This window comes from Octopus bimaculoides, chromosome 29, assembly GCF_046866305.1.
Source record: "Octopus bimaculoides isolate indiv1 chromosome 29, ASM4686630v1, whole genome shotgun sequence".
NCBI classification, from domain to species: Eukaryota; Metazoa; Mollusca; class Cephalopoda; order Octopoda; family Octopodidae; genus Octopus; species Octopus bimaculoides.
The window spans coordinates 18,825,590-18,843,089 of NC_142956.1; the positions used below are offsets into that span (position 1 = coordinate 18,825,590).

Consider the following 17,500-nt stretch of genomic DNA (forward strand, 5'->3'; position numbering starts at 1 on the left):
AATTCGCTCCCTAACGCACAAAAGCCTCACTCACATGTAAGTTCGAATTTATACATTATTCTCTTCTTTCTTCTCCTCTTTTCATTTCCTTCCTTTTTCCTTCCTTCTTCCTGTCTCTTTAGTTCTTTCTTTCTTTCTCTCGTTCCGTCTACCGGCATTTTTAAAAATGTTTTTCGTTTGTTTTCATAGTGTTTTTTTCCCCCCAATTTTTTTTATTTTTTATTTGGAAATTAAAAGAAAAAAAAGTTTTATCATTTTAATTACAGCTTAACTCTCATTTTTCCCTCCTAAATTTTCATTTTTCCTATTTCGATGCTTTTTCTTCTTTTTTCTTCCACCCCACTCACTCCTCTCCTGTTTATCACATACACATATAAATGATACACACACTTGCAGATGGGGCAATATGTCTCTTATTTCGAGATTTATATTGTGTGCGTATATATATATATATACACATACATACACACCCACGTGTCTATGTTTATGCATGTCCACACCCATATCATTACAGACCTGTGTATGCATACATTTGTTTATCATACTCATGCCTATTTACACTTGCACATGTAATATATATATATATATATATATATATATATATATATATATATATATACATACATATACATACACACCTTTCCAGAATAGTGTAGTCTGTAACTTCCTAGTTACTGCTCGATGAAAGCAAAGCAAACCGAAACTTCAAAGTCACTGACAAGAACACTATTCTTGTGAAAGAATAGTTATGCTGTACTCTACAGACAGTATTGAGTCGTTCATCAATTTAGTGTTATATATATATATATATACGCACACGACACCCCTATATGTATCTGTATACGAGGGTGTATAGTACGTGTATGTTATCGTGTATAAAACGACAATTCTGTTTGTGTACAAACAGGGCTAGAAAGGACACCCAGAGTCTCAGATTAAAACGGCACGCCTTATAAAAAAGGGATCGGCACATTGTACAATGCTCACCAATGTGTATAAATGAAAGTCAGGATGGCCACTGGTGGAGCGCTTTGCATCATATATCTGCTGTCATTGCTGACCTGGGTCAAACAGTTGAACAGCTACCAAAGTTTCTCGGTACTACTAAAGCAGCACGGTCGCGAATGGTCGATCCTAACCCTAACCCTAAACACGTATTCATTTGCACACGCGGGTTAGGGATAGGGTTAGGGTTTGGGTTAGGGATAGGGTTAGCTAGCGCGTTCGGGACCGTGCTGCTTTAGTAGTACCAGTTTCTGTGTATGTATGTGTGCGTGTGTTTTTGTTTGTCCCCTCCTCATCGCTTGACAATCGGTGTTCGTTTATTTACGTTCCCCGTAACTTAGCGGTTTGGCAAAAGAGACGGACAGAAATAAGATCCCAATCTTACAAAAATATGTGCTGTGGTCGATGTGTTCCACTAAAAAAACATGAAAATATATTGAAGGCATTGCTACTGCATGGCCGCAGACCAATGGCTAAAACATTTAAATGTATAAGTGTTATGTGTTTAACCCTTGGTCAGTCTTGAGTGGGTAGTGTGGTGATCCTAGTCGGCCCAGCTAAGACCATCTCCGTCCTTTTTCTAGATCATTGTGTAACTATGATACGCCATGCAGTAATTTGTCCCGCCCTTTTTTTTTAAATTTGAACAAGTGAGGGAGATTTAGTTGTTATTTCTGTGCATTTGGACGACCACATACAACCTCTACCATGCTCTGGGACAAAGAGCAGTCCTCAAAATGCCTGCCAAAGAGTCGCACCATCTATGCAGAATACTACGTCTCTGTGGGACGGATTGCAATGGAGCTTTGAAGCGGAAACGCTGTAGAAAGCTGAGCCGTGGTGTCCTGTTTTTGCAGGACAGTGCACCAGTACACACAGCACATGAAATTCTATGGAAAACACGCGACTTTGGCTTCGAATTAGTAGACCATCCACCTTAGTCTCCCGACTTGTACCCCGACCCTCCGTCTGTCACCTCTTTCCACAACTGTAGAAACATCGCAAGGGAACGAAATTTCATTCCGACTCGGGAGTCCAGCCTTCCATGTTCTTTTTGCGGGGCTCAGAAAAACTGAAGGGCCTCTGCAATAAGTGTGTGAACCTGAGAGGGAAATCGTGTTGAATAAAATCATAATTAACTGATCCTCCTGTATTTTCGGTAATTTTTCAGATTAACACCCGCACGATCTTCACTAAGGTGTTAAGGATTACGGTTAGGGTGAAGGAATTCCGCCCCTAACCCTAACACCCAAGAGAAGATCGCGCGGATGCTAATCTGAAAAATTACCGTATTTTCTTTTACCCAAAGCCAGGAACTTTTCAGCACCCTTCGTGTGTGTGTATATATATAGTAAAGCTTATTTGCCAACTTCAAGTGGCAGTCCTGATTAGGACGAATGGTAATGTTATTTAGCCCCAGGAAACCTCGTGGACTACCACTGGAGTATTGTTACTGCATGTTTCTCGATCAGAGATTTAGAACTAATATTTTCTGTCTCTCTCTCTCACTATCTATCTACCTACCTACCTACCTATCTATCTATAACTCTTCGAAACGCCAGTGTTATAACAGTGGCAGCTGATGAAGGAAATGTTCTCTATGTGGCCTGTGTGTTTTCTGTACCCTGTTTATCATTTTCTCCATGTTTTTTTTTTTGCAACGTCCTGTACCCAGATATGCATCTATATATACATGTAGATGTAGGTATGTACATATATATATGTTTTAATGAGAGGCGGAGGAGGAAGTGTGGGAGGAAAAGCTTTATGTAAAGTGAGAGAGAGGAGGTGTAAATATCTCAAGGCGGAGGAGAAAGGCCAACGGACTTCTGGAGACTGAAGAGAGAGAGAGAGATGTGCATAAGTGACCTCAGGGAGAAAGAGAACATCTGGTAATCGTCTGTGGATCAGTGAGAGAGGGGGATACGATAAGAAAGAGAGGGATAAAATAAGCAAGAGAGAGAGAGGGAGCGAATGATGTGAGGGGAAGAGGAGAGGTGGGAGGAAAAAGGACGATAATATGTGAGGGAGGGACGAAGTAAGAAAAAAGACTGGAATAAAGTAAGAGAAAGAGTTGTGCATGGGTTGTGGGGAAGAGGAGAAATGCCTATATACGCCTGTAGACCACTAAGAGAAAGAGAGGGAGGTGTATAAGATAAAGAGGGAGGGAGAACGTGTAGGAATTTGTCCCATTTAAAGGCAGTTGGGTGTAATTCTTGGGAAATATAACCGTTTCTTACTATCATCAGCTCCAGAGATAAAAACCTGTGGCTACATATCTACCATTCCATTTTGGCAGATGCTTACATCTCTATTTTTTCTTCTTCTTCAGTAGTTTGTTAATTAAATAAATAAATAAATGAATTTGGGACATTTTTAATTAATGTTTTTGATATAATAGTTCTTAGAGGGAAATATTTCATGAGCGTTTATTAATATTAATGGTAGGCATAGGCATATAGCTGTGTGGTAAAGAAGTTTGCTTCCCAACCACATGGTTCTGCATTCAGTCCCACTGGATGGCATCTTGTGTGCAAAAATGTCTTCTACTCCAGCCTTGGACCAACAAAATCCTTGTGAGTGGATTTGGTCGATGGAAACTGAAAGAAGCCTGTCGTGTGTGTGTGTTCATCTCACCAATTTGGCTAAAACCTTTGAAGATGGTGCCCCAGTATGGCCACAATCAAATGACTGTCACAAGTAAAAGATGAATATATATATATGTGTGTGTGTGTGTATATATATATGTGTATATATATATATATATATATATATATATATACACACACACACATATATATATATACACGCACACATCTATATCTTTGTGTGTCTGTGTCCCCACCTCCACTGCTCAACAGTTGGTGTCGGTTTGTTTACATCCCCTTAACTTGGTGGTTCGGCATAAGAGATCGATAGAATAAGCACCAGGCTTTGAAAATACATGTAGTGGGGAGTTGATTCATTCCATGTCAGGTCCTTAGAAGATGAGACCCCTCAACTGAGGAGGGGAGTAGTATTGAGGAAGGAAAGAAGGAAGGGGCTTTGTGCCAGGTGATAGGCGATTAGGGTATGGGTTGAGGGAGAAATCACCATCATCATTTAACGTCTGATTTCCATGCTGCCATGGGTTGGACAGGTGCTAGGGAGCTATCCAGGCTCCCTGTCTGTTTTGGCATGGTTTCTACGGCTGGATCCCCTTCCTAATGCCAACCACTCTACAGAGTGTACTGGGTGCTCCTTATGCAGCACTGGCACAGATGGTTTTTTACTCGGCACCACGGACCCACAAGCTTAGGAAAGCTCAGCCAGAAAGGGATGAAAGCAGCCATGCTTTTTACTTAATGTGCCTTCTCAAGCACAGCAAACTGCCGGAGGTCTCGGCCCCCCTGTCATTCCTGCTGTGAGACCCAGTGTCCGAATAATCTTGTAGAACAATATTGTAGGGTAAGTGAGATAGCCTGAAGATAAAACGTAAGTTTGTTTGGTCAGATATGGCTGGCTTAAATGCCAAAGAAGTTAAAGGATTCATTCCAGTCGGTCGTTTGTCACCTGAAATATTTTGTAAACCTGTTTTTCTCCATAGGAAATTCAAGAGAATGCACAGTAGACCTTTTTTTCTCTTTCACTGCACTTTCTGAAATTTTGAAATTTGATGTATTGATGTAATTTTTCATGCTGAATCTCAGGAGATAATTCACTTGTTCCGGAAATTAAAAATAATAAAATGGAAAACAGGATTTGGAAGCTGTCGTTTTGTGTGTGACTGCACTCGTAAGGTGGCACGACAATAATGTCGACATTATGACGATGGCACATATTTTAAGCATTCGATAAGCAATAAAACAACCAAAAAAAAAAACCCGAGTAAACAACACATATTTTGTAGTTTTAATCAGTCAATATGTGTTTAATGCAAAAAAACGGGGGGGGGGGTATACAATAGGCGTAGGAGTGGCTGTGTGGTAAGTAGTTTGCTTACCAACCACAAGGTTCTGGGTTCAGTCCCACTGCGTGGCACCTTGGGCAAGTGTCTTCTACTATAGCCTCGGGCCGACCAAAGCCTTGTCAGTGGATTTGGTAGACGGAAACTGAAAGAAGCCCGTCGTATATATGTATATATATTTATATGTGTGTGTGTGTCTCGTGTTTGTCCCCCCACCATCGCTTGATAACCGATGCTGGTGTGTTTACGTCCCCGTAACTTAGCGGTTCGGCAAAACGAGACCGATAGAATAAGTACAAGGCTTACAAAGAATAAGTCCTGGGGTCGATTTGCTCGACTAAAGGCAGTGCTCCAGCATGGCCGCAGTCAAATGACTGGAACAAGTAAAAGAGTAAAAGAGAGTAATACATTTTGTAGTTTTAAGAGTGGAAAAAAAATGGGTACAAGCAGGAAAACAGCCTGAAATATCAGTTTGTAAACGCATGGTTCTACATAAATGTTTTTTCCAACGCTTGACTTGTTACTATGGAAACCGGCGCCTTGATGTGAGCGTGGCTTTTGATTGGCTAAAATTACTCAAAAGTTGCAAACTATTAACTATTTATTGATTGATGGCAAAAATGAATTTCATGTCAATAATGAACATACTACATCAAGGTAATCTTCAAGTTTAGGGGGATAAAAAAATAAATGAAAATATTCAAGGGAAGTAACTGAACGTTTTACCAGTATTCTCCGTACATCTCTGTTTATGAATAAATCACACACGTGATTTGATTGACGTTAGGGTTAGGGTGTGATTTATTTATAAACAGCTAGAAGAAAACGGATAATACTGGTAAGTCGTTCAGTTATTTCCCTTGAATATTTTTATTTATTTTTTTTTAGCCCCCTAAACTTGAAGATTACCCTACATCAATACACCAAATCTGAAGTCGATTGGGTCTTCACCATCATCACTTTAGTGTCTGCTTTCCATGCTGGCATGGGTTAGATGGTTTGATTGAAACAGGTAAGCTGTGGGGCTGCACCACTTTCCAGTCTGATTCAGCTTAGTTTCTACGGTTGGATGACCTTTCTAACATCGGCCACTCCAAGAGTGTAACGGGTGCTTTTTGGTAATAACCACAATTTCACTTGGCCTGGTGGGTTTTCTCACACGCAGCATATCGCCAAAGGTCTCAGTCACTTCTCATTGTTTCCGTGAGGCCCAATATTCAAAGGGCACTGTTTACGTGCCAATTATGTGACACTGACATTGGCCATGACTATAGTATCACTTGGCTTGACGGGTCCTCTTCTCACACACAGCATATCGCCAAAGGTCTTGGTCATTTATCATTGCCTCTGTGAGGCCCAGCATTCGAAGTATGCTTTTTAACGTGCCACTGGCACGGGTGCCAGTTACGTGACACCGGCATCAGCCACAACTTGTTGGGGTTCTGAGTTCAGGGCAGTTTGGCTGCTCTTTCTAGCAGGTCGTTAGGCCATATTCTGCCTCCCTCAGTGATACTGTGGTGGTGCTGATGATGGTTTTAGTGGTAGTGGTTTTTCATGACAATGGTGGTGGTGGTGGTAATGGTAATGATTGTGGTGGTGGTGGTTGTGATGGAGGTTGTGGTGGTGGTGGTGGTAATGGTAATGATTGTGGTGGTGGTGGTTGTGATGGAGTTTGTGATGGTGGTGGTGGTAGTTGTGATGGTGGTGGTGGTGGTGGTAATGGTAATGATTGTGGTGGTGGTGGTGGTGGTTGTGATGGAGGTTGTGATGGTGGTGGTGGTAATGATTGTGGTGGTGGTGATGGTGGCGGTGGTGGTGGTGGTTTTTCACTGGGATGGTACTGACTGATTGTTGTAGTGGTTGTAGTGATGATGATGGTGATAGAGATAACAATGATGGCTGTGATGATGGTGGTGGTGGTGGTGGAGTAGGTAGGGGGGGTACATAGGGGGTAGGTAAAAAATCTGACAAAGAGGCAGACATAAATCTGATGACTCAGTGGAATTCAGGGTTGCCAAAAAAAAAAGGAAAAATGAAAAAGGGTAGGGGAGTGGGGAGGGGCCAGGAAGGATTGGCAGAGAGGAAAAGAGAAGTCTTGTTTGCTATTTGAGGGGGTTTTGGCAATGAGGGTGGTTGGTCCTGGTTGTGATGATGGCGGCGGTGGAGGGGAGGGAACTTTATGCTGATGGTGGTGGTGGTGGTGGTAGTGGTGTTGGTTGTAGGGGTGGGGATGATGGCGGAGAGGGAGAGAGAGACAGACAGAGAGAGAGCTAGACAGAGAGAGCCTAATAGTGGATGTTGTGTGGTGATGGTGGTGGTGAAGATGATGATGATGATGATGGAGGTGGTAGTGGTGGAGACAGTGATGTGGGTGTTGGGTGATGATGGTGGTGATGGAAGGTCATTAAGTACACCCTGACCTACCACCACCACCACTACCAATAAACCCTGTTAACAGGAAGAGTGTGAACAAAGGAAGGTCAGTCTCAGATCAGCGTAAAAAAAAAAAAGAGAGAGGTCAGGTCACAAGGTCATGACCTGACGTCCCTCTTTCCTCCTCCCTGTGCAAATTTCATCTTTCCCATCTCCCTTCTCCCGTCCCTTCCCCAGTTGTATTTTGTTCCTATCAATTCCCTAGTGTTTTTTTCATTCATGAAGAGGCCATAAGGACAAGTCTACTTCAGCAACAAGGTTACGGAGTGAGAGGTAAACTCAATGCAGTAATTGGTCTGTACTGGTACTAGAGCCCCATTGACTGTCCCTTTCTGCTATAGGCACAAGGCCTGAAATTTTGGGGGAAGGGATAAGTCAATTACATCAACCCCAAAATGAAACTGGTACAGGGGCAGGAAAATCTTAGTCATTAGGGTCACTATGGGTGTTAATCTGGTCCTAACAGTGGCCTATATATCTATCTATCTATCTATTTCTACCCATCTCTATCTATCTAACTATCTATAATCTATCTATCTACCTACCTACCTACCTATCTATCTATCTATCTATCTATCTATCTATTTTATGCATGTGTGTGTATATATATATGTATGTATGTATATATATGTACATCTATATGTATGTTTTATACACACACACACTATATATATGTGTGTGTGTGTTATGTACATTGAAATGTATATTATGTATGTATATACACACACGTGTGTGTATATATGTATAGTGAGGGTTATTATTAAAGACCCTTCTACCCCCTAAAAAAAAACCCATAGCAATGAACCGAAGCCCAAACAGCTCCAATGGTCTGCCCCTCCCCCCTTTATATCTTTTTTTTTAACCTTTTTCTTTTGTAAAAGAATTTTTCTTACTGTAAACGAACCCCTAAAAATTGTTCTGGTGACCCTTTGTATTTGGCAGCCCCCATTGAAGAGAAAAGCCGAGGATGTACCGAGCGAGAGTGGGAAAGTTGCGGTAAGTTTTAACTAATTCTGCCTACGTTTCTTGGTTGGCTTTGGCGGGGGCTTCACCCCACACAAACATAAAATAAATAAAATTTTAAAAAATTAGAAAAAAGGGTTTAGAAAAAAAGTCCAGCTGGACTATATGTAATCTGAACCATCCCCCCCTTATTTTTTTTTTTTTGTACGGAATCCCACGTTTTAGGCTATGGAGATTCCGATTCTGAAAAAAATTTTTCAAAAATCTCAATTTCAAAATTTCGATTCCGCCCCCTCCCCCGGTTTTTATATAGATCCACAGGGTAAACCTAACCCTGACCGTAACCCTAACCCTAACCCTAGTTTTGTGAGATTTGGCTGTTATTTCTAGCATGTAAATAGCCTGCTTGGTTGGGGGCAAGGAATTGAAATTTTTCAAACAATTTTTCTTCAGAATCTGAATCTCCATAGCCTAAAACGTGGGATTCCGTAAAAAAAAAATTAATAAATAAGGGGGGGGGGGGAAAGGTTGAGATTACATATAGTCCGTCTCCGCCGAAAAAAAAAAAAAAAAAAAAGATGTCCGCTTTGCTCTGGTCTTTGCCTTCATGCTGGTTCTTTCCTTGGGTTTCTGGCTGCTGTTTTTTTGCTTTGTTTCATCCTCCATTATTGCTCTACCATTTACTCCATCCATACAATTATCATCGCTGTTTTCCCCCTCCCATACTGACCCCCTGTTCTGGTGCCTTTGTACCTCAACCCCAACCTCATCCTATTTCTACCTCATTCCAAACGGCAACCATGGAACTTGCATGGCTTATATTTTTTCTTTTACTTTTTCTCTCCTTTTGTTTTTTCTATAATGGTTTAAACACATATTTCATTCTTGGCCTCTCCTGTGTACCACATGTAATAAGGCACTGGACGTATATCATTGGTGTCCATGCATCGTATCTCGATAAACATTCCCAAATATTTTTTTCTTTCAAACCACCAGAGAGTAATCTGGGACTTGTGAAAGTAAAGCTTTGTATTACTCAGAAAAACAGGCAACAGGTTAATGTCACAGGTAGGCTCATTGTAAAGACACATTTTGTATGTGGCGTCAGTCGGCAGAGCATCAGACTTTTAATCTGAGGGTTGCGGGTTCAAGTCCCCCTGCGGGCATACATTTATTTTTCGTTGGGTGTCTTGGTGGTCTCGTGGCTAGAGACATAATTAGACAGCCACATTGAACATCCTGGGCAGGGTTCAATCCTACCCAGGGGTCTTACTAAAATTTCGTTGCTGCTTTGGTGGCCCAGTAGGTAAGGGTGTTTAAAAGTAGTAACAAGACACAAGCAGAGGTTTCTAATCTCTGCCAGGAATTACAAGATGTCTTATTAAATATTTCTGAAATGAAATAAAGTAGCTTGCTTACGAACCACATGGTTCCGGGTTCAGTCCCACTGCGTGACACCTTGGGCAAGTGTCTTCTACTATAGCCTCGGGCCGACCAAAGCCTTGTGAGTGGATTTGGTAGACGGAAAATGAAAGAAGCCCGTCTGTCCCCCCAACATCGATGCTGGTGTGTTTACGTCCCCGTAACCTAGTGGTTCAGCAAAAGAGACCGATAGAATAAGTACTAGGTTTCCAAAGAATAAGTCCTGGGGCCGGTTTGCTCGACTAAAGGCGGTGCTCCAGCATGGCCACAGTCAAATGACTGAAAGAAGTAAAAGAATAAAATTAAAAAAATTATGACAAAATTGTTTCCACTAAATTCTTGGTTATTTTCAAAATTAATTTAAACAAAGGCAAGGTATTTCAATAGAAATATTCTTTTATTCTTTGACTTGTTTCAGCCTTTTGACTGTGGTCATGCTGGAGCACCGCCTTTAGTCAAGCAAATCGACTCCAGGACTTATTCTTTGGAAGCCCAGTACTTATTCTATCGGTCTCTCTTGGGGACGTAAACACACCAGCATCGGTTGTTAAGCGATGTTGGGGGGACAAACACAGACACACAAACACATACACACACACACACATATATATATATATATATACATATATACGACGGGCTTCTTTCAGTTTCCGTCTACCAAATCCACTCACAAGGCTTTGGTCGGCCCGAGGCTATAGTTGAAGACACTTGCCCAAGGTGCCACGCAGTGGGACTGAACCCGGAACTATGGTAAGCTGCTTAGCACACAGCCACTCCTACGCCTATCATAACAAAAGTGATTTAAAATGATTTAAATCAAAACCTTCCATCAAAATTTCATTTTATTAATTTATTATATTCTAAGCACCATCTTTCATGACAAAAAACTTACAGAATCTTCCGTCACTTTGAAAATGTATTTCAATGTGCATTGCTGAGTTATTTCCCATGAATTATCTTTTCTCACAAAATTTAACCACCAAAGAAAACCTATGGGAATATCGTTTTCAAAGTTTCATTTCTTTATGTTTTGCTTCAGTCGTTGGCCCGCGGCCATGCTGGGGCACCTCCTTAAAGGGTTGAGTCGTACAGGTAATTTTTTCAAATTAACACCCGCACAATCTTCACTAGGGTTTAGGATTAGGGTTTGGGTTAGGGAATTCCGACCGTAACCCTAACCCTACGTACAAAACGACTCTAGTACTTATGTATTAGTTATTCTATCAATCTCTTTTTTTTTTGCCAAATTTTGGGAGTATAAACTAACATCCGTGATGGGAGACAAACACACCCTCTCTCTCTCTCTCGCCCTTTCTCTCTCTCTCTCTCTCTCTTTCTCACCCTCTCTCTCTCTCGTCCTTTCTCTTTCTCTCGCCCTTTCTCTCTTTCGCTCTCTCTCTCTCTCGCCCTTTCTCTCTCTCTCGCCCTATCTCACGCACACATATATATAAGGGTAAGTCAGAAAGTAATGCCGATATCAATTGCCTTACTTCCCCAGTTGCCCATTTGTGTGTGTCCCGTAACTTAGCGGTTCGGCAAAAGAGACCGATAGAATAACTACTAGGCTTACAAAGAATAAGTCCCGGGGTCGATTTGCTCGACTAAAGGCGGTGCTCCAGCATGGCTGCAGTCAAATGACTGAAACAAGTAAAAAAATATGCGTGTATGTATATGTATATATGATATACGTGTGTGTGTGTGTGTATTCTTTTACTCTTTTACTTGTTTTAGTCTTTTGACTGTGGCCATGCTGGAGCACCGCCTTTAGTCGAGCAAATCGACCCCAGGACTTATTCTTTGTAAGCCTAGTACTTATTCTATCGGTCTCTTTTGCCGAACCGCTAAGTTACGCGGACGTAAATACACCAGCATCGGTTGTCAAGCGATGGTGGGGGAGACAAACACAGACACACAAACACACATTTATATATATATATATATATACATATATACGATGGGCTTCTTTCAGTTTCTGTCTACCAAATCCACTCACAAGGCTTTGGTCGGCCCGAGGCTATAGTAGAAGACACATGCCCAAGGTGCCACGCAGTGGGACTGAACCCGGAACTATGTGGTTGGTAAGCAAGCTACTTACCACATAGCCACGTGTGTGTATATATATATATATATATATATATATATATATATATATATCAAAACATTCTCCGAACTTTCCATCTTTCCGACGAAGGGCTACGCCCGAAACGTCATACACTCTCTCTTTCCTTTCCTGAGCGTCCAATAATACTATCTATATCACGTCCTCACTTTGTTGTTTTTTTTTGTTTTTTGTTATTGTTTTTTTTGGAACTATATATATATATAGATACACACACACATATAATGAATGTCATGGCTTGTCAATCAACACAAATACACGTTCATTATCTATGATATATACACACACACATATATAGTTTTCGCGCTCTCTAAGAAAAAAAATAGAACGTTGACTTTTTGACGTACACAATATTCTAATTCTTATTTAGAAATATTTTTACCTGAATTGATTTCACGATCAGTTCGTTAACGTCCATAAAAAAATATTTTTTATTTATTTACTTTTGATTTAAAGTGAAAGATGTGTGTACGTGTCTATGAAATGGACGTGTGTGTGTGTGTGTGAAAGAGAGGGTGAGAAAGAAAAAGAAAGACAGTGAGTGAAAGGGTGTGTTCTCATGTATACGTAAATGTAAATATATCAATACGTCAGTACATATGCGTACATATTTTTTGTATATACATGCGCCTGTGTGTGTGTGTGAGTGAGTGAACATGTGTGTTCTCATGTACATGTAAGTGGCACACACACACACTCTCTCTCTCTCTCTCTGTGTCACACACGTTTCCATTTCATATAAAGGTTCGTACATCTGTCACTTTCTTCTGTCTTTTACGCTAAAACAAAAGTCACAGGTGATTTCCAGGATAATCATTGTTTTAAAAAAAGCTTTCCACTTGCGTAAATTGATTATTATTGTTTGAATAGTTCCAATTAAATGAGCCCAGACGTTACATTAAATATATGTATTTGTGTATATATATATGTATTTGACTAGCCTGATAGCCTTGGCTATGTCAAGATGGATTTTTATGTATTCTTCTTCCCACTTGGATTTGAAATGTTGCCACAATTATAATATGTCTATTCTGCTGTAATTTTCTACATTTTCGTGCAGCTGAAGATTGCTCTACATATTGCATTTAATATAATGCTCGCATTACTTAAATAAATGGAGTACTGCAATCATCTTTAAAATCCGTGTTGCTTATTTTGATTTTATGTATTTGTATATATATATATATATATATATATATATATATATATATATATATATATATATATATATATATATATATAAGAAGCCCGTTGTATATATGTATGTATATATATGTATGTGTGTTTGTGTGTCTGTGTTTGTCCCCCCAGCGTCGCTTGACAACCGATGCTGGTGTGTTTACGTCCCCGTAACTTAGCGGTTCGGCAAAAACTGACCGATAGAATAAGTACTAGGCTTCCAAAGAATAAGTCCTGGGGTCGATTTTCTCGACTAAAGGCGGTGCTCCAGCATGGCCGCAGTCAAATGACTGAAACAAGTAAAAGAGTAAAGAGAGAGTGTCTCTTGAGGGCTTCTGGGACCTTGTAAACCTTTTGACAAACGGAACAAGTTGAGGACTCAGTTTGCTTGAGAGCTTGTGGATCATTTCTGATGTGTTTCCTTGAATGGGCAGGACGGCCTGCTTTGCTTTGTGTCACAAAACCACAATGACAGGTTAGGTTTCCATTTAAAGGAGCAGTCTTTTGCCAGCGTGACTTCATGTTTGCATGAAGTTGGTTTCGGATGTTGGAGTTGACTTTGTTGAAAGCTTTGATCTGAGGAGAAACAGGACTGGCACCGGGGCCCTGCGTTCTGGTGCTTTGTTTTCCCAGCAAGCAAAGGGAATTTTGCATTGCTTCAGATTGAGCTGGCATGTAAAAAGGGAAAGCTTTAATTCAGGAACGTTGAGGCGCAATGGCCCAGTGGTTAGGGCAGCGGACTCGCGGTCATAGGATCGTGGTTTCGATTCCCAGACCGGGCGTTTTGAGTGTTTATTGAGCGAAAACACCTAAAGCTCCAAGAGGCTCCGGCAGGGGATGGTGGCGAACCCTGCTGTACACTTCCACCACAAACTTTCTCCCACTCTTTCTTCCTGTTTCTGTTGTGCCTGTAATTCAAAGGGTCAGCCTTGTCACACTGTGTCACGCTGAATATCCCTGAGAACTACGTTAAGGGTACATGTGTCTGTGGAGTGCTCAGCCACTTGCACGTTAATTTCATGAGCAGGCTGTTCCGTTGATCGGATCGACTGGAACCCTCGTCGTCGTTAAGCGACAGAGTGCCAACAACAATTTAGGAACATACTAGCACATAGGAGGTGTTGCCGGTCGGCAATCAGGACTCTATGCATGCGTGCGTGTGTGTGTGTGTGTGTGTGTGTGTGTGTGTGTGTGTGTGTGTGTGTGTGTGTATATATATATTGCCTTTCCGGGGTCACAACCCCTACCACCACACATTTCCTCCTTTTGGGTCCTCCACCATTGACATTCCACACGACTGCCACTAGCACATATCCTGTCCTCCTGGGAGCACAGCCACTATCATTCATCACAACCACCACTGACATTTACCACCACTACCCAGCACCGCACATCTTCCCCTCCTGGGGTCCACAATCACTGACATTTCTCAAATTGTATCTGAGGTTTGCATAAACGTTTGACCTTTAGTTTTGGTAACTACAGAAACACACACACACACATACACATATATATATACACACACACACACACTGACATTTACAGGCCTCTCACATACACACGTACTTCATAAACACACAACACATACACTTCATATGCGCACTCATACACAAACACACACACACACGCAAAACACACAACACACATATTTCATTAACACATATACTCACACACACACACACACACATGGATGTAGCAGGTGAGAGATGGGAACCGCATGCACATACAGGCACAAACTTCACATACCCATATACAGAAATACAAATATATTGATCTATATATATATATATATATATATATATATATATATATATATATGTGTGTGTGTGTGTGTGTGTGTGTCGAGTGCGTGGCATTATTCTGTAGTAATGCCCTTATATAAATATATATATATATATGTATATATATATATATATATATATATATATATATATATATATATATATGTATATATATATATATATATATATATATATATATATATATATATATATATATATATATATATATGTATATATATATATATATATATATATATATATATATATATATATATATATATATATTGATCTATATAGATATATATATATTGATCTATATGTATATAGAAAACAAAATTATATTATTTCAAACGAGTGGAGATATAGGAGAAATCCTAGTTGAAAATGCATTAAGAATAGTTAAAATATTTTTTATTGCTATATTTAAAGCTTCAACCGGTTTCACAGTTTTCACAAGGTTCAAATAGAATGACGTGGCCTATGTTACAGCTGTCTTACTTCTGACTCACCTCGTCTTTCTGTTTGAACTCTTTTGAAAAATAACTGTGAGACCATTTTAAAAGTTTTAAATTTGTTAATAAGAAAAATATTGTAACTGTTCTCAGTGCATTTTTGAACTTCTGTTTTTTTCCTATATATATATATATAAATAATTATGTGTATTTCTTCTATCTTAATGAATAAAAATTCTTCTGATAGAATAAATGGGTTAATAGAAACCAATGTAGCAAAGAACACAAAATAACTATGGTTAGCTCCTATTTTTAAGGCAGGAACTCCTTGAAATTTTGGGTATTTGAGTATATTTAAGAATTTAAGGATTGGAGAAAACGCATGTTATAATTGCATACTTTATTCCTACATATGTTTCAAAGGATTACAACCTGTGTGATCCATAGGGATCTTTGATATTAAAATTGTATCCTTCTCATCAGGGAAAGCATGGGAATCATCTTAAACGTAAGACATTATGACCGATTATGAGAAGGTTACAATTTTAATATCAAAGATCCCTATGGATCACACAGGTTGTAATCCTTTGAAACATATGTAGGAATAAAGTATGCAATTATAACATGCGTTTTCTCCAATCCTTAAATTCTTAAATATATATATATATATATATATATATATATATATATATATATATATATATATATATATATATATATATATATTGATAAGAAGGACAAGAAATGAAAGAAAAAGACCTCGATATTATGCAAATAGAGGAATTTATCTGTAATATAAATATGTGACACTTATATTCGGTAGCCAGGATAAAACTCGGAGTTTTATCATGGCTACCGAATAAGTGTCACATATTTTTACAGGTATATATAATATATACACACACACACACACACACATATATATACACACACACATATATACATATATATACACACATATATATACATATATATACACATTGTTATTGTTTTATAACGCCATAATATTGTTTCACTTTTATTCTTTCACTTTTCATAAGACTATAATATTGTTTCACTTTTATTGAAACTTTCCGAAGATCAGCAACTGCATGCTGCAGCATGTTAAATGGAATCTCAAGACAAGGGAGATGACACTTTCTCAAGTTCAGCAAACGCATGCTGTAGCATGTTAAATGGAATCTCAAACCCTTTCGTTACTGTATCTATTTTGAGATGCTCTGTGTTTCTTTCAATTAATTTTAAATATAACAAAGAATTTAGTAAAATAACTTAGTTATCTTTCAGCTAGTGTCAGGAACATAAATTGTGACTAAGGTTTGGTGGAAGATTTTAATTCAAAACTTATGAAAACAAGACATTTGTACTCAGAGCCAGAGGTGGTTTCAACCAGGGGGTTAAGAATTGTTTCTCTATTATATATTTTAACCCTTTTTGTTACCATATTTCTGTTGAGATGCTCTGTGTTTCTTTCAATTAATTTTAAATATAGCAAAGAATTTAGTAAAATAACTTAGTTATCCTGAAGCTAGTGTTAGGAACATGAATTGTGACTAAGGTTTGGTGGAAAATTTTAATTCAAAACTTATGAAAACAAGACCTTTGTACTACGGAGCCAGTTTCAGCCGGGTTGGTAACGAAAGGGTTAATAACCTAGTTTTAGAACTCAGGAAATGGATGTGTGAGAAAAAAATGTTTGCCAAGTACAGAATTTATTTAGTAATTGGATAAATGGAAGGATAATTAGGGAATTATGTTTGTTGTATAATTTGTTTGCTTGTCATTTGCGAAATCTCTTATATGGCGCAAATGAACAGGGATTTGGAATCCAGGCAGGTACCTTACTAGCACTCAGATATAATCCAGATCTGGCCAACCATACTGAATGATAGGAAACATACAGAAATTGTTTCACCCAGTGATTCCCAAAGTGGGTAATACTGCCCCTTTTGGGGCGATGGAAAAATCTAGGGGATGGGGTGATAATGGGGATGGCCAAAAAGGATCGATGGACCACCATCATCATCATCATTTAACGTCCATTTTTAATGCTGGGATGGGTTGGATGATTTGACTGAAAACTGGTAAGCTGCCCTTCCTAATGCCAACCTCTCCAAGAGTGTAGTGGGTGAATTTTACATGCCAGCAGCAAGGGTACCAGTTACGAAGTGCCGGCATTGGCTACGACCATGAACTCACT

At 39.4% G+C, this 17,500-nt stretch overlaps 1 protein-coding gene across 3 annotated transcripts in view; it reads left to right on the forward strand.

Moving 5' to 3' along the window:
* Positions 1-17,500, forward strand: part of LOC106875650 (bifunctional 3'-phosphoadenosine 5'-phosphosulfate synthase) — an 83,175-nt gene that overhangs the window by 16,644 nt on the left and 49,031 nt on the right. Inside the window, exons 1-2 of one of the 3 annotated variants that reach the window (XM_089345056.1) lie at positions 1-36; positions 8,327-8,380. The exon at positions 1-36 is cut by the window's left edge and continues 767 nt beyond it. In XM_089345056.1, coding sequence (XP_089201182.1) covers positions 1-36; positions 8,327-8,380 — 90 coding nt within the window. The remainder of the gene's footprint in view (positions 37-8,326; positions 8,381-17,500) is intronic. The other 2 variants (XM_089345057.1, XM_089345058.1) reach the window with 2 other exon arrangements.